Here is a 22914-nt window from a genome sequence, read left to right as displayed (position 1 = left end):
ATGCTCCTATCCACCCCGCAGGGAAGAGACTCACGCGTTGTAAGTGCGCGCTCTAGGTTGCATTCAGCACCTGAGGCGCCCCAGATGCGCCCTAACCCCAGACTGAGGAAATTTACCAGAGTCTAAGACACTCTAGGGTTTGCGTTCGTGTATAGGTTCTAACGAGCGCCACAGTGGCACAGGTTTTATCCGTTCACCAAGTGGGTCCTGGGGATGGAAGTCTTGTCGCAGGCTGAGCCATCTTACCTGCTCCTCCAACTTCTCCCCCCCGCCCCCCTCAGAGTTGTATTGCCGTGTTTAAAAGCTTAAAGCAGTTCTTTAGGTCCTTATCCAAGTCTTTTGCCGGCCCACTTTGATCTGAATGCCCTCCCTCCAAGGGAGATCTCGCCTTTCTTGCGTCCTCCCTCGGCTTAGGGTCTAGTTATGGGGTCACCCCTGCTCCCCAGAGATAGAAACTGAGCAGGCTAGGAGAGGATTGCTTCCATCAGGGAAAATGGAGACGTGTACCCACCTCCCGGGACAACAGAGCCGCACCTGCTACTGAGAAGCCTCGGGTTAGGTACCGCCCCCAGCCTCTGCCTGGCTTTGCGCACAGGGAGCAGCACACTGGCCCTTTAAGAACAGCGGCTCCCGCCGCGCACTGGGAGTAGGGCTGCGGAGCCAAACTCGCCGGGGACGCCGGGCGCTGGCTAGCTGGCTGGCGGGCTCGTCGCTCTCTCAGACCAGTTCCCTGCGCCCCTCCCGGGACTGCCTGGGGATCCGGGTCCGATTGGGCGCGGCAGCTAGTGGAGTCACCAGAGGGAAGCGCGCGCTCTGGGCAGCACGGGGGAACCTGGGCATGGACAGAGAGAGCAGGGCGCGCAGGGGGCGCCGCGGGACCGGGCGGCCGGATCGCTGAGCCAGACAAAGGCTCTGGAGTTGGGCTTGCTCTCGGGGGGCCGGGGCCAGGGCGCACCGCGCCGACGCTGCAAGACTCTGCGGCGTGCAGCTCGGCCGGTCCCCTTCTCCAGCGGGCGAGTCCCCGCGTGCCCCGACCTGCCCTGCCCGCTTCTCACCCGGTTTGGGAATTTGCAGAGGGGACCTGAGCTGCTCCGGCAGGCACGGGGAGACCGAGGTCCGCCGCGCGCCCGCGGGGCTGGGAGCCAGGGAGCGTCGCAAGTTTTCCAGCCGCGTGCGAGAACGCGGTGCTGGCCAGCGAGCTAGCCCGCGTGCAGCGCTCCGAACCCGGCTGGCTGCCGAAGAGCATGGGCAGCGACCGGAGCGCACTCGGACGGCCAGGCTGCGCTGGCAGCTGCCTCAGCAGTCGAGCTTCGCTGCTCCTGCTGCTACTGGTGCTTCTGGACTGCCTGGGCGGCGGTACAGCGTCTGAAGACGCCGAAGTATACGCCGCTGAGGTAAGAACCCGAGGGATGTAGAACGAACCACACCCGCAGAGGGGGCCTGCAGGTGGGGGAGACGCACCCGGCGTTAGAGGGTGAGGACGGATCCGGACTGGAGAGCCTGGGTAGAAAGCGGCCCTGGCAGGCTGCCACTCCCCTGGTCAGAGCTCTGCTGAGCGCCTCTTCCCAAAGCCCTGGGAGCACAGGGCTCGCAGCTGCTGTGCACCCTGAAGCCGCTCGGGGCACTGACCCACCCTAGCTTGAGTCTCTGCAGCCGCTTCCGCAGCCCCTAGCCCTTGCCTCTAGTCATTTAGCCCGCGCGATTCCTCGAGAGCCGTATCCGCGCACTGTGGGCTTTACGAGTGATGAGGGGTGGGGTGCTGCGGGTAGTGAGAGCTCAGGCGGAGCAAGAGCCCCGCAGCGCTCATGCTTTGATTGACACTCCTTTGGCAGACAGTGTGCGTTACCCGGGTGGCCAAGAGAGTTGGGGGATGGGTGTGACTCTCCCAGGCTGATGACCGATTGCAAAGGTGCTTTGGTGACTTTTTTTTTTTTTTTTTTTTGCGCTGAAACATTCCCACGCCAGGGATGGGGTCTGAAAGACAGACCCTATCTCCGAAACACTTTTCCCACCAGCGCCTCTACACCCAGGCCTGGGTGAAACTGGGTAAACTCCACGCCTCTTTTCTCTGGAAACCCGGCTGACATCCATATGCTGGCCGCTCTCCGAATTGGTCTGGCGAGTGACCAGGCGCGGTCTTCTCGATCAGAGTCCCTGCCCGTACCTCCTGTTCCAGTTTATGCCCCTAGTGAGCTAGCTAGGTCACCATAGGGTGCCATCGAACTTTTAATGATCATTCTTTCCAACCCTGGGAGAAAGGGAGACTAGATATGGAGTCCGGAGAGAGGACCAGCAAGGGTCTTGGGTGCCCTTGGGCTGCCTAGAACGATGGTTTGCAGACAGTGCATTTTGCCCCAAAGGCTTACCCACTTTTCTGGAGCACTGTTTGTATCTGCAGACAGCTTATTCTTCCATCCCAGCCCCGAAGGTTTGCCCACTTTTCTAGTCTGCCTGAGAGAGATTTTTTTTTCAATCTCTCCCCCCACCCTACTTTAATAGAAAACTGGGGGATGGGGGGCAGTTACACCTCCAATCCTCCACCTGCCTTGCCCTCCTCTCATCAGATCAGACGGTTGCAGGGAGCCCAACCCAGTTCACAAGGCCTTGGGTCAGAGGCTTACAGGGAGCTCCTGCTGGTAGGAACTGTTTGCCTGTAACCAAGGTGCTACCACTGGAGAAGATGCCAAAGAATTGTCAAGTCACGGATTCTCCCAGAGAGTTTGTGGCCTATACAGACCAAGCTGGAGTTTGGTGGTTGTGCCTTGTGAATGGATCTCCTCGATGGCCAGAAGCTGAGGCCTGGGGAGCCTCCTCCAACTGAGGACATACAGCTAAGTGTGTCCACAGTCTACCACCACACACACGCGCACACACACACACACACACACACACCCCACAGAAGAAACCAAACCAATGATGTCCCTGGCCAGGATTGACTCGGAGTACAATTGTGGCTGTGCCTAGGCTGTGGCTGGAAGGGGTTCTGGTTCTCACTTGAGGGAACCCACAGCTCCTGACCTCTGGGCAGTTCATGGCTGTGAGTACCTGGATAGCTGAGCCAAGGCCAACACCCTGCCTCTTTTCAGCCTCCCAGGTGGCAGCCACAGGAATTCACTAGATTAAGGAACCGGACACTGGCCTGTGCTAGGAGCTGCTGCACACGTGCAGTCAGCCCCAAGTAGCCCGCCTGCCTCGGCAAAGCTACTCTCTCATGTTCTCCCCTGGATAGACACTGTGATCTAGAACCCCACCTGGATGGTGCCACCTTGCCACCCCATCAGGACCCTGCCCTGCTCTGTGGCTACAATTTCTAACAACCTGAGTGCCTTTACTCTTTACTAGGGAAACTCTTCTCCCGCTCCTTCCCGAAACTTAGCACTCTTAGCCTATCCTGTGGAAGTGACTCAGGCTGCCAGAGTTCACAAGTGTGGTGCCACCAACACCAAAATTGGGCAATCCCACCTTTCCTGAATAGTGTCAGAAGTCTTCCTGTCCCCATCTGACCACTGAGGAATGTGAGCAAAAGGAGGCAAGGAGACTGCAGTCAACTAGGGTGCCTTCAGAATGCTCTGTAGACTAGGCTAGCCTCAAACTCAGAGATATCCACCTGCCTCTGCCTCCCTAGTTGGGATTAAAGTCATGTGCCAGCACCACCAGGACTTTTGGTCTTCAGATCTGTCTGGAGTCACTGTCTGTGTGTCCATCTCCTCTTATAGGCCAGTGATGGTCCCTCTAGGTCCCCTCCTCATGTTAACATTCCTTCTCAGCTAGGAACAGAAGCTGTACAGGTCTCATGTCTTCTCTGAAGGGAAAGGGGTTTCACGTTAGGCTCACAGCAAGGATGACTCAGATATTGTATCTCCACCCATTCTCAAGATGGGCACAGTTGAGGACTGGGGTCAGATATAGACCATCTTTCACATTAGTCCTTAACATGTCACTGTGTTTGGGATTCCCTTGGCCCACCCATCATTGACCTCCTTGTGTGTCTTCGTTGGAACAGCATATGGCCCTGGCCTGCCCACTGTGACCCTTGGACACACATACTTTAATATTACCCCACCCCAAGGAGGAAAGAGACTTCTAAAAGATATCCCTAGATGTGAACAGAAAACATCATGGGAATGTATGTTCCCATATCCGTGCTCTCTCCCCTAAAGATTTCCTCTAAAAGCCTAGAAACCGGCCACCCAAGTCACTTGAGTCAGCTGAGAATGTCATGCTGTGGGTGTAGAAAGGCCTTTTCCACCACGGATTTAGTTCTGGCTGTCCCTCTGTGCCCCTTTTGTGTCTGGATTCAGGTGGTCCTTGCCAGTGTTACCCTGCTGGGACTTTGGTTTCAGCCTGAGGGATTCAAATGTTGCATCCTTAACATCGCCCCAAGATTTAGTGGACACCAAGGCAGGAACCCCAAGGCCAATTGCATGGCACCGCGGTCTATGAGTCAGCAGAAACAAAGGGGTTGAGGATGTTGCTTCCACACCTCTTCCTTGCAAAGGGAATCCTGGCAGATCCACAGCCCACAGCTTTATGTAAGGTCCTGAGACTCTGAGGGTAGTTGAGCATTCCCAGGCCTGAGCATATTAGCACCTTCTGGCAGGAAGAGCCCCCGCCCCCACCCCAGTGCTTGAGAATTAGGCCTCTGGAACACTGTTCCCCCAAGGATGTGTGTTCGTTCTGAGAATGCCTAGAGACTAGCAATCAGGGGTATGCAGCCCCAGGCAAGTGTGGCAGATTTAGGTTTGCCAAGGGTATGCAAGGAATACCTCCCACTGAATCCCATGTGAGCCCCAAAGAGACAGGAGGAAATAAACAGAAGGCCTGCCTCGACCTCCTCTGCTGTCAGGAGATATCCCATGTCCCATAGCCACCAATGGCCGAGTCCCCAGAGTCATGCAGCCTACAGAGCCAGGTCTGCGTCAACTCTCTAAAGCTGACCCGTACACCTGGGAACCACGTGGAGACACGAGGACCCCAGCTCCGTGTCCACCACTTAGCATCATAGCCCTTGGTAAAATTAACGGCCGAGTATCAAGCAGCATTCGTTGTCGATGAGCTTTTGAACCTGTCTGAACTTCAGGTCTCTCGCTTGTAAAATGGAATGGCCGTGACGTCTGCTTGGTGGTGTCACAGGGAAAATTACTCTGCTTGTTGGCGATGCTGTAAATGCTATGCACAGCCAGCCCAGGAGTCCCAGGCCTTATTTCAGTACGGTTATCAAACTAGTTCTGTCCAAGAACATTCTAGAAGCATTTTCACATTTCTCCTTGCTTTTAATACATATAGAAGAGGAAAGTGAGCTCTCCAGGTGAAGGTACCTCAGGTTACATAGCCAGGGACTGCAGAATGGAAGTTTGAACCCACAGCCTTCTGTCTTGGTGCCTCAGATTGGGCTAAAGGTCAAATTGCAAGGCATCACCCCGTGAGTTCCTTTGGCTAGTAGGAACCTGCTGATACTGACCCAGGTCTTTTCAGGGGTTCTGCCAAAGCTACCCAGTTCCCTACCTACTCCCACCCAGACCCTGGCCTGGGGAGCCCCAAGGTCCAGGTGATACTCAAGGCCTGGTCTCTAGCCAACCTTGAGAACTCTTGGCAAACAAAGGCCTTTCCCGCCCCACCCCTCTCCTCCCATAGGCCAAAGGACCCGTTTGTTTTTCCTTCAGGTTAAGGCTTGTGGGGGCGGGTTGGGTGGCTGCCTCCTTCCTGCTTCCCTGGCTGGAAGTCCCCGACAATCACCATCACCCACAGCCTTCTTTAAGTGCAGTAGGGGCATGGTGGCCCTGGCCTGTAATCTCAGAGCCTTAGGAGGCTGAGGCAGAAGAATTTCAAGTTTAAGGGCAGCCTGATCCCCGCCAACCTAGGCAACCTCATGCGACCCTGTTTCAAAATAAGAAGTTTAAAAAAAAAAAAAAGTCTGGGTTAGTAAGTTCAGAGGTAGAACGCTTGCCTGGCATTCTCTAGGCTCTGTAATCAATCAATCCCCAATACTGGGGGCAGGGAGACTTGTGGGCCCAGAGAGAGGGAGAGATGATGTCACAGGGTGCATATTGCAAAGCATACGGAATTCAGTTCCCAACATTCACATTAGGCATCTCACAACTACTGCTTAGGCCTCTGGCCTCCAAGAGCACCTCAACTTACATGCTAACACATACAAATCTTTTTTTCCAGACTCATAGTGGTCTGGGCATGATGATATGTGTTTATATCCCAGGGTTTTACTGCTGTGCACAGACACCATGGCCAAGGCAACTCTCATAAAGAACAATGTTTAATCGGGGCTGGCTTACAGGTTCAGAGGTTCAGTCCATTATCATCAAGGTGGGAGCATGGCAGCATCAAGGCGGGAGCATGGCAGCGTCCAGGCAGGCACGGTGCAGGAGGAGCTGGGAGCTCTACATCTTCATCTGAAGGCTTCCAGGCAGCTAGGGTGAGGGTCTTAAGCCCACACCCACAGTCACAGACCTACCCCAACAGGGCCACACCTACCCCAACAGGGCCACACCATCTAATAGTGCCAATCCCTGGGCTGAGCATACACAAACCATCACACCAGGATTTGGAAACCAGAGGCAGAAGGATCTTAGGTTCATATCAAGAAGTAGATTAGGCTCCCCAAATGCACATCCCTTAGAACTGTTTAAATGGACCATGCTACCGCCAGAAGTATGAGAATTGAGTAGTCTGGGCAATTTACGATAGGGTCTCTCTATGTAACCCTGACCAGCCTGGAGCTTGCTACGTAGACCAGGCTGGTCTTGAACTCTGCCTCCCAAGTGCTGGGATTAAAGGCATGTGCCACCATGCTCAACTAAATTTCTCTTCCTTTATTGGCCTAATGTCTAGTCATCCAAGCTTTTTGTCCTGTTCTGTCCGCATGACCCCATTTCGCAGAGGTGGAAACTAAGTTTCAGAGTTCTCTTAGCCACAGTTTCTCATAGGCCTTTAATATGAGCAAGCGACCAGGGCCTGGGCAAGTTTCTACTCAGAAACACGGCCAAAGTTAGTTTCTACTCAGCCCTGGGGGTGGGGTGCTCTCTAAGGGTCCTTGCTGGGATCAGCTGCCTAGGGTAGCTCTAAGTACTCTGTCTCTTCAGGAGTGCCTGCCGGATGAATCTGTGGCCCTGCCGGATGAATCTGTGGCCCTGCCTCAGAGAGGTGGCTGGGCTTGGCTGCTTTGGAATGCCCCCCCTACACACACACACACACACACACACACACACACACACACACACACACACATCTTAGAAGGTCTAGGGGCGGATTCCTCTTTGATGGTCCTGACAAGCTTCCCTTTGTACCTGGCTGAGCAGATCACACCTGGGGCTGCTCAGATTACCATAGGAGTTGAGGTGAGAGACAGAGCAGAACCTTTAAGATTGTCTTTATCACCTGAGGCCTGATAAGGGCCTTGAGAGGAAGGGGGCAGGGCGGGGGTGGGGTGGGAGGATGTGCTACTCCTGGACACTCCCCTAGTGTAAGCCCCAGGAGCAGGATATTGTCCACAGCAATGGCTCAGGCCCCAGTCCTGTCTCCCCTCTCCAATAGCTGCTCTAGGCACAGCATGGATCTGGGATCCGGGGTCTCCTTCTCAGATGCGCCCTCCCTTCAGGCTTAAGTCCCTCCATATTGCTTCCACAGGCCTGGAGGAGAGCAGGCTGGCTCAGTGCCCAGACCCAGCCCGAGACGAGACGCTGGGTGTGGAGAGGATTAGGTGCCCTACCCCAGTGCTGTGCTGTGAGAAGGGCCAGAGCCCAGCATACTAGGCCAAGGATCTGGGAACACTGCAGGGATCTCCTGCACACCCAGGTCTATGGGTAACTTGGAGCGGTCAGCTCACTGCCTCTGAACCTTGCTCCAAGAACAATGAGCATAGGGGGGTGTTTGTCTTTCAGGAGTGGTTGTGGGCACAGCAGTTTCTCGGGTGATGTGTTTACTGTCTTATAAGGACCAGGAATCTCCCTTTTGAATTTGCCTTCCTGCTTGAGATCAGCCACTCTCTTGCAACACCAATAGATACTCTTCTTGGATGGAGCGGAAACTCAAAGCAATGGCTAGGTCGGCCAGCCTCTCGGGTCTCGGGGAACACCCCCATAGGCACACTCTGGTGTAAAGATGGGAGAGGTCTTGTGGCCCTTGTGGAAAGGGAGGACCCTTCCTTTACTGTGCCCAGTACTGACTTCCGTGCCTCGGTTTCCCCACCAGGGAAGCACAGCTCGGCCTGCTTGCCTCACCTGTGAATCTCTAGGTGACAAAGAGGAATAGGAGGTGCTATACACAAGAGACAGATACCATCAGTAGGAACTGGAAGGGCCCGGCTATAGCCTTCTGTCACCGTGGGATCTTGGGTACCGTTCCCATCATTTGCCACAAAGCAGCAGAGTAACTTAGCTATTTGGGGCTCAGGGGCCTGAAATGCCTGTCACTATAAGGCAGTGGTGGCTGCCCTGCGTACCCCCATTCCCACCAGGGTGGCTAGCCTCTAGATCTCTTCACAGCCAGGTCTGTGCTGGGATGACGGAGCTCCTACTTCCAACAGTAGAAAGGGAAGAAGCCCCAGGGTGCTTGCTGTCTGCTGCCCTGCTTGGCCGATTCATGGACACTTGGTGTGCAGCCACCTGGAGCTCGCCAGTTTGCCAGTGGCGCCAGTTTGCCAGTGGCGGGCCAGCCGTCAGCTTCACCTCCTACTGGGAGGCTGTAGCTCTCTTCACCAGTCCCTGTCCCAGGGGCGTGTCACCAGCCCCTTTCACCCCAATAGGGGCTGGGAGGCATGGCTGATAGGGAGATGGAAATTCTGTGCTTCCTGGGGACTTAAAGGCATTTAACTATGTGAAGGAGAGCCACCAGGCTCCCTTGGGACCTGTCTGGCAGCCCTGAGCTGGCTCTGGGATGAAACAGCTCTTCTGCCAGATCTCTGCAGATCTCTAGAGCTCTTTGCTCCAAACAGGCCAGCTCCCCTTCCCTCCCTGCCTAGGGGTTCCTCCCGAGCCTCTGTCCCCAGCCTGCCCCTCTTATGGCTCTGCAGATAGGCTAATCAGCCCCTCCATGTGGTTCTGATTGCTTGGCACTGGAGATATTTTTACCTTATGCAAATAGGTGATATGAAGGTGCCCTCATCTGTCAGCAACCACCCCACCACTGAAACCTCCCCCACCACACACACACACACACACACACACACACACACACACACACACTCACACACACCAGCTCCATGCCTTTTGCCATTAACCTGGTGGTCTTGCCCACTGGACTCTTCCACAAGGCTTCAGGAAAACTGCCCAAAAGGGAAGTGGACTCTCCATAGGAGCTCTGGAGGTTTCAGTGCTGGGGAAGAATGAAGGCATTGTTGTGGTATTACCCTGTGGGTCAGAGGGGTAAAGTGTCAGTGGGAAAATCGTGGGGGCTCCCTCCTCTCCCAGCTACCCGGGGCCCTGGTCTTGCTCATGCCTGGCCAGTCTCACTAAAAGCCTAGACCCCTCAGGCCTGCTGGCAGAGTCAAGGTTGCCAGTCAGAGCCCTGGTCTCTCGTCCATGACATTTACAGGGCTTTTGGTCACTTGATCCTTGCTGAACCTCACAGCTGAAGCCCTGATCCAGACTGCCATCCCCTCCCTTTTTAAATTAGCTTGGCCCCACTCTGTACAGAGCTAACACTTGATTCTTAGGTCCAGGTCTCTGCTTGCTACTCTGCCACTCTTCAAGGCCCTCGGGTCGCTGAGTGGTTCTGCACAGCCAGCCAGGCTGGGACTTGGTGCGGCAGCCATCTGCCCATCAAGCTTGGACGCTGCTGCCCTGGGCTGAGTGAGGTACCATGTGGATGTCAGCCCAAAGCATCTTTTGTATCTAGCTTGCCTTGGGTGTTCTCAATTGGGTTCCCTCCTTTCTTCAGTGTATAGCCTTCCCCTTCTTGAACGACCTAGAAAGCGGTCCAAGTGGTCAGGTAAATGCGGTAAGGACAAGGAAGGCCTCTGTTTCCTCGCTTATACCTGGATACTATCCCCTCACCGTCTTGAGGGCATGAGGCAGCTGATCTTTCTTAGCATTTCTCAGAATCGTTCATCAGAATTGCTACTTCAGGTTGCTGGTGCATTCGTGAACCTAAGAGCTGTGAAGCCCCCCTTTCTGGTGCAGCCTCCTGGGTGCCAATAAGTTCTAGGTGGCCATGTTTCCCACAGCCCCCACCCCCCCGCAAAGGTCATGTTAGAGTGTAAAGGAACATCTGGCAGAGTGGGTGATAGGTGGATGGATGGATGGATGGATGGATGGATGGATGGATGGATGGTCAGATGGAAGGATGCATGGGTGGGATTTCCCTGGCAAGTTCTAGAAAGGAATTGAATGCAGTTTTTGTGTACTAAGTGCTTTTCCTGGAGCTGTGCCTCTCAAATCTTACTCTCATTTTATGTTACCTCGACACAACCTAGAGTTATCCGAAGGGAGGGAACCCAATTGAGAAAATACCCCCCAAAAATCTGGCTGTAGGGCATTTTCATAATTAATGATCAGGGAGGAGCTTTGCATTGTGGGTGGTGCCATCTCTGGGCTGGTGGTCCTGGGTTCTATAAGAATGCAGGCTGAGCAAGCCAGGGGAAGCAGCATCCCTCCATGGCCTCTGCATCAGCTCCTGCCTCCTGGTTCCTGCCCTGCTTGAGTTCCTGTCCTGACTTCCTTCAGTGATGAACAGCCATATGGACATGTAAGCCAAACAAACCCTTCCCTTCCAAAGGTCATGGTTGAAGAGACTCCAGCCAGCCCAAGCATTACAGTCTTGCCTTCTCCCCATACTCTCTGCCTTGCTAAAAACCAGTAAATAAGGCCAACCACCAAGGCCTGTTTCCTTGTTTGGCCACTCCCTCCCTTTGAGGCCGACCACCAAGGTCCAGCTATCAAAGTACTGAAGTCCAGCAACCAAAGCCCCCTTTGGCTGCCCTAATTAACATGCCCAATTAAATTAAACGGGTTCCCCCTTGTACCTTTATAAATTGCATTTGCCTATAGGTCACGTTTGTCTCCTCCATCCAAAGACAGTCCTGTCCTTCTGGAACAGGACTTCCCCCTTCTCCCGCATCCTCTGTCTCCTGTCTTTGCCTCCTATTCCCTGCCCTTTGTCCCTCAGGGCAAATAAGTCTCCTTTGTGCTGAGAACTCGGTCTTGAGGTGTTTTATACTGAACACTGGTCCCTTCGATGGCCTTTCATTAAGCAATTGTAACTAAGCCACCCTGTAACAGCACACTGGTCCTCATTTTAAAGAGGAGGAAGCATGCAGTGCAGACAGTAGGAGCTGGAGGTGTAGGTGTGTGGGTCGGATGGTGGCCTAGCATACATGAAGGACTGAGTTTGAGCCCTGGCACTGTGTGAAGCTGGGCACAGTAGTGCTCACCTGTACGCTTGGGAAGTGGAGGCAGGAGATAAGGCTTTAAGGTTATCCTTTGGTTACATTGAAGTGAAAGGTCAGTCTGAGACCCTGTTTCAAAATAAAATAAATAAATAAATAAATTGCAGCAGAAGCCTTGTCACATCCTCTTGGCACACCCTACCTGAGCCTGTCTCTCCTCCCCCACCTATACACACTACTAGAGGCTTCAGGACCCAGTGGATTTCCCACCTGGTGAAACCTTAAAAGATTCTGGAAAGAGGAGCCAGTGAGATGGCTCAATAGGTAAAGGTGTTTGCCATCAAGCTTGGAGACCTGAGCTTGATTCCTAGGACCCGTGTGGTAGAAGAGAGAGAACCCACCTCCTCTGACCTCCACGTGTTTACCCTTACGCACCCCAAACAAATAAAGCCACACTTGGGTGTGTACACCTTTATCTCGGTACTCGGGAGACAGAGGCAGACTGACCTCTTATGAGTTTGAGGCCAGCCTGTTCTATAAGGCAAGCTCCAGGCCAGCCAGAACTACATAGAAGAGAGACCGTGACTCAAAAAGAAAGAGAGAGAGAGAGAGGGAGAGAGAGAGAGAGGGAGAGGGAGAGGGAGAGAGTGAGTGCGTGTCAGTCTTGTGTGTGTGCTCTTGTAGAGGGCCTGGTTCAGATAGTTTATAACTATCTGTGACTCCAGTTCGAGGGAATCTAACATCCATTTCTAACCTCGGTGAGCACCAGGCGCTCACATGGTACATACACATTATATGCAGACAACCACTCAGACACATAAAATAAAAATAACTTGAAAGAAAGAGAAAAGGCTCTCGTGACCCAGAATATCATAGGTGCCGGGCCGAACTTTCTGTTGTTATGTTAACCACCCATGCGGTTGGACTGCCCTCTAAATATTTCTATTTAAACCCGTAGGTCTGCGCTGGTCTTACCCTTGGTCAGAGAAGCCTCTTTGCACAGTGGGTAGTGGTGGATGCAGAGCCTTGTTAGGGTCAAAGTGCCAAGTGTGTGTAACTGTGAGCATTCAGCTGCGGATGAATCATATTTATTAACAGATCAGGGCTGGGTGGAAGGTCAGGCAGGAAGAATTCTGAGCTGAGGGATAGGAGGGAGAGTCGTAAGAGGATGACTCTTGGGCATGGCATACATGATGAACACATCAGCCGACAACAGATGGTTACCCGAGTAAGACCTGCATAAGAGCAAGCCGGTCAAAACTCCAATGCAGATGGGGGTGTGTTCAAAATTGGGTAGATGTCAGAATTTTCCAAAGAATAAACAAAAACTATCAGAGTTTTTTTTTTTTTTGTTTGTTTGTTTGTTTTTTAAATGGTGCTGGAGAGGTAGCTTAGCAGTTACAGGCATGTACTGCTCTTGCAGAGGACCCAAGCTCAGGTCCTGTGTCGTACGATATGGTTCACAATCACCTCTAACTCCAGCTCCAGGGAGCCAACACCCTCTTCTGGACTCCATGGGAACCTGGATGCGCACAAACATAACTAAAAAAAAAAAAAAAAAGGTGTTTTTTTTTTTTAATTAAAAAGAGGGTTGGACTGAGCGTGGTGGCACATGCCTTAATCCCAGAGCTCGGGAGGCAGAGGCAGGCAAATCTCCATGAGTTGGAGGCCAGCCTGGTCTACGAAGCAAGTTCCAGGACAACTAGGCTGCACAGAGAAACCGCGTCTCAAAATCTTACCTCCTCACCCCCTCTAGGGGTGTACCAAGCAGCAGGGGTAAAGCCCAAGAGCCGGGGTGAGCTTGGTGGTGAGGGGATTATGGGCCCTGGAAGAACTGAATTCTCTGAGTTGGGAGGTCTCAGAGGGTTCTGAGCCGTGACCGAGCAGACCTGCTCTGGATTCTTTGCAGAACTGGCTGCGACTCTATGGCTACCTACCCCAGCCTAGCCGCCACATGTCCACCATGCGTTCTGCCCAGATCCTGGCTTCTGCCCTTGCCGAGATGCAGAGTTTCTATGGGATCCCTGTCACGGGTGTGCTTGATGAAGAGACAAAAACGTGAGTCCGAGTCCCTCTGTGTGACCCCTTCCAGACCCCATGGGCCTCCTGGCCTCCGGCCTGCTCTGAGGAGCCTTAGGTGTATGACACTTTCAGAGAGGAGTGAACTGGATAAGGAATGGCAAAGATTTGATCTTCACGCTAATATTTAGAATGGTTGCCTGAAGCCTTATGCTAAGAAAGACGAGATAGAGGCTGGAGAGTTAAGATTGTTCGCTGCTCATGCAAAGGACCCAGGTTCAGTTCCTGGTACCCACAGGAGACAGCACAAAATCCCCTGTAACTCCAGTCCTGGGTATCTGAGGACACCTCTATGTGCATAGTGCACATAAATTCATGTGGCCACACATACATAGTAAAATAGATAAGTAAAGGAGAGATGATGTAATCCAGCTTTGGCAGGAAGAGCATTATGTTCGATTAGTAATGCCTGCTACAGGCTTGGGAATGGGAAGTGCAGAACCCCCTGGTTGAGACAACCTAGCTAGGCCTTACTCTAGCTAGAATCAGTAGGATCTACAGATACAATGAGAAGCACAGAACTGGGACAGGAGGCCACAAGAGAACCTAGCCCATGCTTGGACTATACACTGAAGCAGGAGCATACATTTTTGAGTCACTGCTGAGCGCTCAGTTTTCTTAAAATGGAGTCTCTCTTTACCCGCTATTCTGGAAACCAGTCTCCCACCCCCAATACATCCCTGTGAGGGAAAAGTAGGAAGCAAGAGGCAACCTAGAAGAGATAACCCAAAGCTGACCCTTTTTATCCGTGGTCCAGGTGGATGAAGCGACCCCGCTGTGGGGTTCCTGATCAGTTTGGGGTACGTGTGAAAGCCAACCTGCGGCGGCGGCGGAGGCGTTACACCCTGACAGGAAAGACATGGAGCAACTACCATCTGACCTTCAGGTATGGGTCCAGCTTTGAGGGGCACTGCTCTGCTCCTCTCGGAGGCTCCTAGACTTTCTTTCCCAGAAGCGTAGCTGAAGAGGCCTGACTAGCCGGGCTGGTGGTCCCAGCTCCCTCCAGGCAAGGCTGGGTCTCTCCTGCTTGGTCCTTTCCTGGCCCCAGCTGGCTGCAAGCCATACCAGCCTAATGTGGCCAGATGAGCTTCCGAATCAGCCTGGTCAGTAGGTGTGGGGGTCAAATGTCCTGCTCTCAGATCCTTGAGTGAATTCATGGTCCACCCCGCCAGATCCCCCCCCCCCTTGCAGTTTATGGCGGTCTAACTGCACAAGCAGCTGAGTCCAATCCACAGGGAAGCTGCAGGCTTTCTGCTTTATACGCAGGCTCTAGACCAGTGGTTCTCAACATGTGGGTTTCGACTCCTCTGGGGCGGCATATCAGATCCCATGCATATCAGATATTTATATCATAATTCATAACAGCAGCAAAGTTACAGTCATGAAGTAGAAACAAAATAACTGTGTGGTTGGGGTCACCGTGCCATGAGGAACTGTAGTAAAGGGTCAGCGCATTAGGAAGGCTGAGAACCCCTGCTCTGGGCTGTATATCCTTTAGGCAGTATCTCCCTTAATCCCCTCAAGGATCCCCCACACACAAAGAAAGTATTAGTCCCTCCCCTTTTGCTGTCTTTCAAAAAAAGAAACTGAAACCGTCTAGTCAAGTATCTAAGGTCACACAGCTAAAACTAGGGTTTTCCTGGCCCTAGGGTCAATATTCAGAGTGGCTTGGCCTGTTTCCTAGAGCTTAGCTCTCCCTACCCCATGGCCAGGAAGAAGCTGTGCTTTCATTTACTTTCCAATTTCACTACCATTTTTTTTTAGTTTTTGAATTGGGAGTGGGAGGTGTTGCTAAGACGGGTCAGGTCCTCGTGTCATACCCGAGATGCCCTCAAGCTTGCTATGTAACCTTGAACCCCCAACCTTCCTACCTCCAATTTCCAAGTAATGGGATTTCAGGTGTGCATGACCATACTTAGCTCCTTACTGTATTTTTTTTTCTTTGTTTCTTTTTGCTTTTTCAAGAGAGGCTCTCGCTACGTAGCCCTGGCTATCCTGGAACTTACTCTGTAGATCAGCTGGCCTTGAACTTTGAGATCCACTTTCTCCAGCCTCCCGAGTGCTGGGATTAAAGGCATGTGCCACCACCACCAGGCCTTACTGTCTTTCTTATTTTAGATCTGCTTGTCTTCCTCCATGAAAACTTAGGGTCATATTTTAATAAAGAACTAGTTATGACAAGTTCTAATTCATATCTAAGAGTGGATAGTGTGGCAGCTTTTTGTACTCTTAGGAAGGTGGCAACAACGGACAGTATCCCACAGGCCCCTGTCCATTCTTTTCTTCCCACCCACCCGCAGCATCCAGAACTACACAGAGAAGCTGGGCTGGTACAACTCAATGGAGGCGGTGCGCAGGGCTTTCCAAGTGTGGGAGCAGGTCACGCCCTTGGTCTTCCAGGAAGTACCCTATGACGACATTCGGCTGCGAAGGCGAGCGGAGGCTGACATCATGGTACTCTTTGCCTCTGGCTTCCATGGCGACAGCTCACCGTTTGATGGCGTGGGTGGCTTTCTGGCCCACGCCTATTTCCCCGGCCCTGGTCTGGGTGGGGACACCCATTTCGACGCAGATGAACCCTGGACCTTCTCCAGCACTGACCTGCATGGTGAGGATAGCTGGCGAGGGTGGGAGCACGCCAGGCAGGGCCCCTCCAGCTCAGTAGCTTCAGGTTCAAGAGGAGAGAATGTCCCCTATTCATGACTCTGGAGCCCCGTACTTAATCTCACTCTTTTGTCCCACCAAGGGAAGGTGGGAAGAGAAGGGTATGTTGGGCCCATTTCTCAGATGGGGAAATCAAGCCAAAAGTAAGAGAAGCTCAACCCTATCCAAGAGAGAAGCAAGAGTAGGATCCATGACACCCAGGAGGGCCTAGGATGACCCAAAGTGACCGTGTATGCCTTCACCACAGGAATCAGCCTCTTTCTGGTGGCTGTGCATGAGTTGGGCCACGCACTAGGACTGGAGCACTCAAGCAACCCCAGCGCTATCATGGCACCCTTCTACCAGTGGATGGACACTGACAACTTCCAGCTGCCCGAGGATGACCTTCGGGGCATCCAGCAGCTGTATGGTGAGTTGGCCGTGTGAGGCCGGTACTACTCTGCCCCCATTCTATAGGCAGGAAAACTGAGGCCCAGTCACTTGCCTAGAACCCACACTGTGGCTCCAGGCTGCAGCTGCAAGGGGATATAGATGAGCCACCCTATTTCCCGCCTACCTTTGGATCTATCCCTACTAGACTTAGAGTATCATAAGGTCCCAAGGACCCCATAGTCTTGAGTTTGTTCCCAGCACTTCCCAGACTTCCTGGTGGATTTGAGACTGTTGCCTATCAAGCCCAGACTCTATATAGCAAATCTACAGTGGGCCAGATACCCCCAAGTTCAGCCCTAGGAAGAGTCAGCCTCGTCAGGTCCTCCATCCCCAGCAATTCAGTAATGAGCTCTCCATCAGGTGGAGTTCAAGTTGCCGAAGCCAGGGTCTCTACGGGGGCCTTAGGAAGGCAAGGAAAATGTCCTCAGGCAAAGCAGAGGCAGGTAGCCTCCCAACCAGCAGAGGAGTTAAGAAAAAGATTGTGTGGAGGAGACTGGGGTAGTGGGGCAAGGGTGATCATGTGGTAGAGGAAAAGGCCTTCTCTGGCTAAACAGGACCATGTACCTAGAGGGGAAGCCTGCTGGGGCTCAAGTCTCTCCAGGCTGGGAGGCTCAGGACTCCAGCATTTTGAATAGGGAACCTGGCATCCAGGCTAGGCTCTGTATCTGCTCGCTCACTGCCTGATTCCTCCTCTCTGTAGGCTCCCCAGATGGTAAGCCACAGCCCACCCGGCCTCTCCCCACGGTGAGGCCCCGGCGGCCAGGACGGCCAGACCACCAGCCACCTCGGCCTCCCCAGCCACCACATCCAGGTGGGAAGCCAGAGAGGCCCCCCAAACCAGGGCCCCCACCCCAGCCCCGAGCCACAGAGAGGCCTGACCAGTATGGCCCCAACATCTGCGATGGCAACTTCGACACAGTGGCTGTACTCCGTGGAGAGATGTTTGTGTTCAAGGTCTGGCCCCACCCTTCTAGTGCCTTCTCCAGCCAACCCAGAACCTGACCTTCCTCTCCCCTCCTCTAAACCTGTTCAGAGCCTTGCCTGGCTCCTCCCTTGCTAACAGCTTCTGGGTGCTTACCAGACCCTAGACCAGGAGGAAACCAATCTAAGGAAACAAGGAGCTTGTCAAGGGTCACATAGCAATCAGATTCCCGCTCCTCAGACCAAAGCTCCCTCCTTGGAGCTGCTTTGACTCTCCAGGTACCGCCTGGCTTCTCAGGGTCTCCATGGCCTGTCTGACACATCATCCCTGACCCGGGAAGGAACAGAGTGAGCACAGCGCCCACCCTAAGCCACGGTATCTTGCACAAGCTGCCCATCAATACCCACCCTCTCCCACAGGGCCGCTGGTTCTGGCGAGTCCGGCACAACCGTGTTCTGGACAACTACCCCATGCCAATTGGCCACTTCTGGCGTGGCCTGCCTGGGAACATTAGTGCTGCCTATGAACGTCAGGATGGGCATTTCGTCTTCTTCAAAGGTAAGCTGGATGCTGTGACCGGGCAGCCTTCTTGCCCTAGCGGATCTAGGGGAGGAGAGAGTCCTGCATTCCCATTCCCACTGTGGACTGGAGGAAACTGAGTGGAGAGGTAGCCAGAGGCTGGGGGGTTAGGCAGTCCTAGACCCTGCTGGCCAGGGCCGCCTGGATTATGACTGTATCCCTGCCTATCTTCTGTAGTCTAGAAGCTCCACCTCATGCCCCCACCTCTGCCTTTTGTTCTCCTGGGAATGAATCCCCAGAAGAGCAAGCTGTCCTTTGTCAGAACAGGTCCCTAAGCCCAATTGGCCAAGATCTCTGCATTTGTCTGAAGGAGGAAAGCCTTGGGGGCAGTAACCCTAATAGATCAGTACCCCTGATAGATGATCAGTACCCCTGATAGATCAGTACCCTTGATAGATCAGTACCGATGATCAGTACCCCTGATAGACCAGTACCCCTGATAGATGATCAGTACCCCTGATAGATGATCAGTACCCCTGATAGATCAGTACCCTTGATAGATCAGTACTGATGATCAGTACCCCTGATAGACCAGTACCCCTGATAGATTATCAGTACCCCTGATAGATGATCAGTACCCCTGATAGATGATCAGTACCCCTGATAGATCAGTACCCTTGATAGATCAGTACCAATGATCAGTACCCCTGATAGACCAGTACCCCTGATAGATGATCAGTACCCCTGATAGATGATCAGTACCCCTGATAGATTATCAGTACCCCTGATAGATGATCAGTACCCCTGATAGATTATCAGTACCCCTGATAGATGATCAGTACCCATGATAGATGACCAGTACCCCTGATAGATCATCAGTACCCCTGATAGACCAGTACCCCTGATAGAACAGTACCCCTGATAGATGATCAGTACCCCTGATAGATGATCAGTACCCCTGATAGACCAGTACCCCTGATAGACCAGTACCCCTGATAGACCAGTACCCCTGGTAGATCAGTACCCCTGATAGAACTCCCTTAGGTGGGAATTCTCTAAATACAGGGCTGGCCTCAGACTGAAATGGGAAGTTTATAAAAGTCTAGTGAGACACACCTCCCAGGCCTAGAGGAGGTTTCCTGTAGGATGAAGGGCCATGTAGAGTGTGATTCGGACTGGGTGTAGCCAGTTGACTTGTACACAGAGAAACGAGTGGCCTGAGGATAGGCGTAGACGCATGTGGAGCATCATGTGAGTATGTGTGGTACTGTGTATACATGTGTCGAGATGGGCAGTGATGGTGTCAATGGACGGCGGACTCAGAAAAGCATTTCCTCTGCCACCTCCGTCCCCAACCCAGGCCCGCCCTCACACAGCCTCCTGCCCCCTGTGTAGGTAACCGCTACTGGCTTTTCCGAGAAGCCAATCTGGAGCCTGGCTACCCGCAGCCACTGAGCAGCTATGGTACAGACATCCCCTATGACCGCATTGACACAGCCATCTGGTGGGAGCCCACAGGGCACACCTTCTTCTTTCAAGCTGACAGGTGAGCAGTTTGCCATGTCATTCCCTTAAAGGAGGAGGCTATAGCCGGGCCCTCTCCCTTTCAGACCGTCCTGGAGAGAGAGCCTATGAGGGAAAAGCCAACGCCCAAGCAAGGGCTCCAGCTTCATAGCCTAATACTTCTGGCCGTAGGTACTGGCGCTTCAATGAGGAGACACAGCATGGAGACCCTGGCTACCCCAAGCCCATCAGTGTCTGGCAAGGGATCCCCAACTCTCCCAAAGGGGCCTTCCTCAGCAACGATGCAGGTACCAGACCATCCCCTCCCAGAGGACCCAACACTTGCCACATACTCTGCATCATACACAGAATGCAGGGCTTGTCCAAGGTCCTGTGATATGGAAGGGGGACCTAGCTGTGTCATGCCCCAGCATGACATCCTGCCCTTCCGGAATCTGATGGACCTTTAACCCCATAGCTAGAGAGGCTGCTGTCTAGGTACCTCCCATGTCTGTCTATGTCTGGAGCTAAAGCCTCTGCCTCAGGCTCTGCACTCTAAGCCTCAGGGCAGTCGTTCAGAGCACTGGGAGCCGGTCTACTCACAGACCTGCAAAAGAAGCCCTAGTATCTGTCATTGTAACTGAGTGACAGGCATTGTGACTCCATTAGTTCTCCAGCAGGGCCTCCGTGTGTGTCTGATTCTTTGTCTGGGACTCTCATGTTCAGGGCAGGCCTGCCGGCTTTGCCATTCCCCCGCTGACCACCGGCTTCTATGTGCAGAAATGTCACTGTGCTCAGTAAAACCCAGGCATGCCCTGTTCTTCAGACCTAGCCCTTCCTGGGATGCGTGCAGGATCCTCTAGGCCAGAGAGCTGGTCTAGAGCAGCTCTGGGTGGTTGTCTAACCAGGTTTTGGAGCTGGAAGACCCAGGACCATTTAACATGCTCCACAAATGCTCTACCGCCAAGTTACATACCTTCCCCAGCCTGAAGCCATTCTGTCCTCTCTGTTCCTACAGCCTACACCTACTTCTACAAGGGCACCAAGTACTGGAAATTCAACAACGAGCGCCTGCGGATGGAACCCGGCCACCCCAAATCCATCCTGCGGGACTTCATGGGCTGCCAGGAGCACGTGGAGCCCCGATCGCGATGGCCCGATGTGGCTCGTCCGCCCTTCAACCCCAACGGGGGTGCAGAGCCTGAGACAGAGGATGACAGCAAGGAAGAGGATGTGGGAGACAAGGATGAGGGCAGCCGCGTGGTGGTGCAGATGGAGGAGGTGGTTCGGACAGTGAACGTGGTGATGGTGTTGGTCCCCTTGCTGTTGTTGCTCTGCATACTGGGCCTGGCTTTCGCTCTGGTGCAGATGCAGCGCAAGGGCGCACCCCGCATGCTGCTCTACTGCAAGCGCTCGCTGCAGGAGTGGGTGTGATCACGTGGCACCCGCAGCACCCGGTGCTCAGGTCTGCAGGGTCTGTGTGGACCCGGATGCTCCGCGCGGCGCGGCGGGACGCCCTCCTAGCCACACACTCCCCCTCAGTCCAGCCCCTGCCCTCCTTTATTTATGCCCAGGGGTCTTTTCTCTTGGGCACCCACCCTTTGTTTCTGCTTTCCTGACTCCGGCCAGGAGATGCTTAGAGATCTCTGAGTGTACCGCTCCAGGCAGGAACTAAGGGACAGAGGCTCACACCTCTGGAAGACGGACAGATGGCAGAGGGCTGGGAAGCTTCTCCAGCTCTGGCCCTTGAGCCTGAACCTCTCTCCTCCCGCGTCTGAGCTGTGTTTGCCTTGAAGGAGCCCAGCTGGGGCTCTACCCTCCTGAATTTGCCTTAGGGAGCGTACGGCCCAGGGGCCGCCCTGATAACCTTGAGACTTGGTTCCGTCTTCTTAGGTTTACTAAGAAGCCCAGAATCCTGAAAGCCCTCCCCAATCCTGGCATCGGGCAACTCCCACTCACCCCTGGGCTTGCAGCTTCCTTTCCTCTAGGAAGAGGCCCTGACCCGTCTCACCAAGGACCAAAGGGAGCCCGCGAAGCTCCCCTCCCAGTGCTAGTAACTAAGCTCCTCCTTCCCTAGACTGCCCATGTTCTCTTTCATTACCCCAAAGGTCTCAGGAGGCTGGGCACTCCCTCTACCCTCTGGCTTCTGCTGTCCTTGTCCCAACCTTTGGGGACATGGGGCAGACACACATACTAGGGTACCAGAGGTCCCCAGTCGATTCCTGGCAGTGTGGATGTTCAGCAGGTCCCAGACCAGACTATGGACTTCCTCCCTTCCAGATTCCTGTTCCCACACAACACTACTAGGCTCAGGCCAGCAGCTCACCCTACACAGAGCCTGTGGAACCCCCAAAGGAATCCACTAAGGCCTGGGAAGTGTCCTAGGGGTGAAAGGGGGGCCCCCCTTCCTCTCTTCATCCTGGAGTCAGCAGGAGGCTTCTGTGGGAAATGGTACTGTAACAGCTGGCTCTGGCTCTTCTGCCTCCTAAACCTTGAGGGCGGCCACCCAGGGTCCTCTGGGTCACCGCCTCTCTGCAAGTGGTGGATTCTTAGAGCCTGGCACTAGAGGTGACAGATGGGAGGGGTGTGCCAGCAGCACCCTTTAGGTATCACCTCTACAGAACCTGAGAGCCAGCGAGGGGTGGGGCCATCCACCCCCTCCCCGCATCGTTTAGTTCTGTAAATAATGTGCACTGATTAAATGTACAGCCGGCGAGTGTGGCCGAGTTTGTATGCCTGGGCTGTAGCATGCGGCACGGAAGACCTGCCTGGCAGGGTTGGGGCCAGGCTGGGCTGCTGAGGAATATCCTACTCCCAGTTTGGGAGGACCTTTGGGATGGAGTCCAGGGAGCCAGGGAAGAGTGTGGGGAGAACGGGGAGTGGGGGTTGGGGATGGGGGAGGACTGACTGGGCTGAGGCCCAGAACCAGGTTTATTTGGCATTGGTGGTGATGAGAGGGACAGCCTACCTTCTCAAACCACTCCACATCGGCAGCGATAAGAAGAGCCAGATGAGGCCGCCCAATCGTCCCACCCACCTGGACTGGATTTTGGGCAGCCTGAGAGGTGGCTTGAACGAGAACTGAGGGATGGGTCTGAAGAGAGTCAAGTAACAGGGCCACTTTGCCTCCAGAATCTTCCCTCCATGTCGGGAGAATAAAATGCACTAGAACCTGCTGCCTTGTCTGCAGGGGCACCCCCACCACAGGCCCCAAGACTACAGGAACTGGGATGCTGTAGGGCTGGGTGTGGCTGCTGAACTGGGGTCCATCTGAAGTTCCCGTGTCAAGTCCTGAGCCAAATCGGAGGCTCCCTTCCATCACTTACCCTTGCTAAGTCATCAGCAAGGTCCTTCAACAGGGCTCTCTATCCGGACTCTCCACCCCACCCCTTCCTCTCTTTGTATAGGAGTGGGCTGAGGAGAATTAAAAGGGTTGGCCCTCAAAGCCCAGAGTAGC

General features: G+C 53.8%; 1 protein-coding gene across 1 annotated transcript; it reads left to right on the top strand.

Annotated features, from left to right (window-relative positions):
* Positions 1 to 699: 699 nt before the first annotated feature.
* Positions 700 to 22190, top strand: Mmp15 (matrix metallopeptidase 15). The gene is given in 10 exon segments (NM_001106168.2): positions 700 to 1394; positions 13248 to 13396; positions 14175 to 14303; positions 15718 to 16025; positions 16329 to 16490; positions 17214 to 17467; positions 17855 to 17993; positions 19350 to 19500; positions 19650 to 19765; positions 20476 to 22190. Coding segments are annotated over 10 exon segments (1974 nt in total). The 5' UTR covers positions 700 to 1244; the 3' UTR covers positions 20892 to 22190.
* Positions 22191 to 22914: the final 724 nt, after the last annotated feature.

The sequence above is a fragment of the Rattus norvegicus genome, chromosome 19 (assembly GCF_021556685.1).
Source record: "Rattus norvegicus strain SHRSP/BbbUtx chromosome 19, alternate assembly SHRSP_T2T, whole genome shotgun sequence".
NCBI classification, from domain to species: domain Eukaryota; kingdom Metazoa; phylum Chordata; class Mammalia; order Rodentia; family Muridae; genus Rattus; species Rattus norvegicus.
The sequence above is the reverse complement of the archived record's forward strand: the minus strand, read 5'-3'. Positions and strand labels throughout refer to the sequence as shown.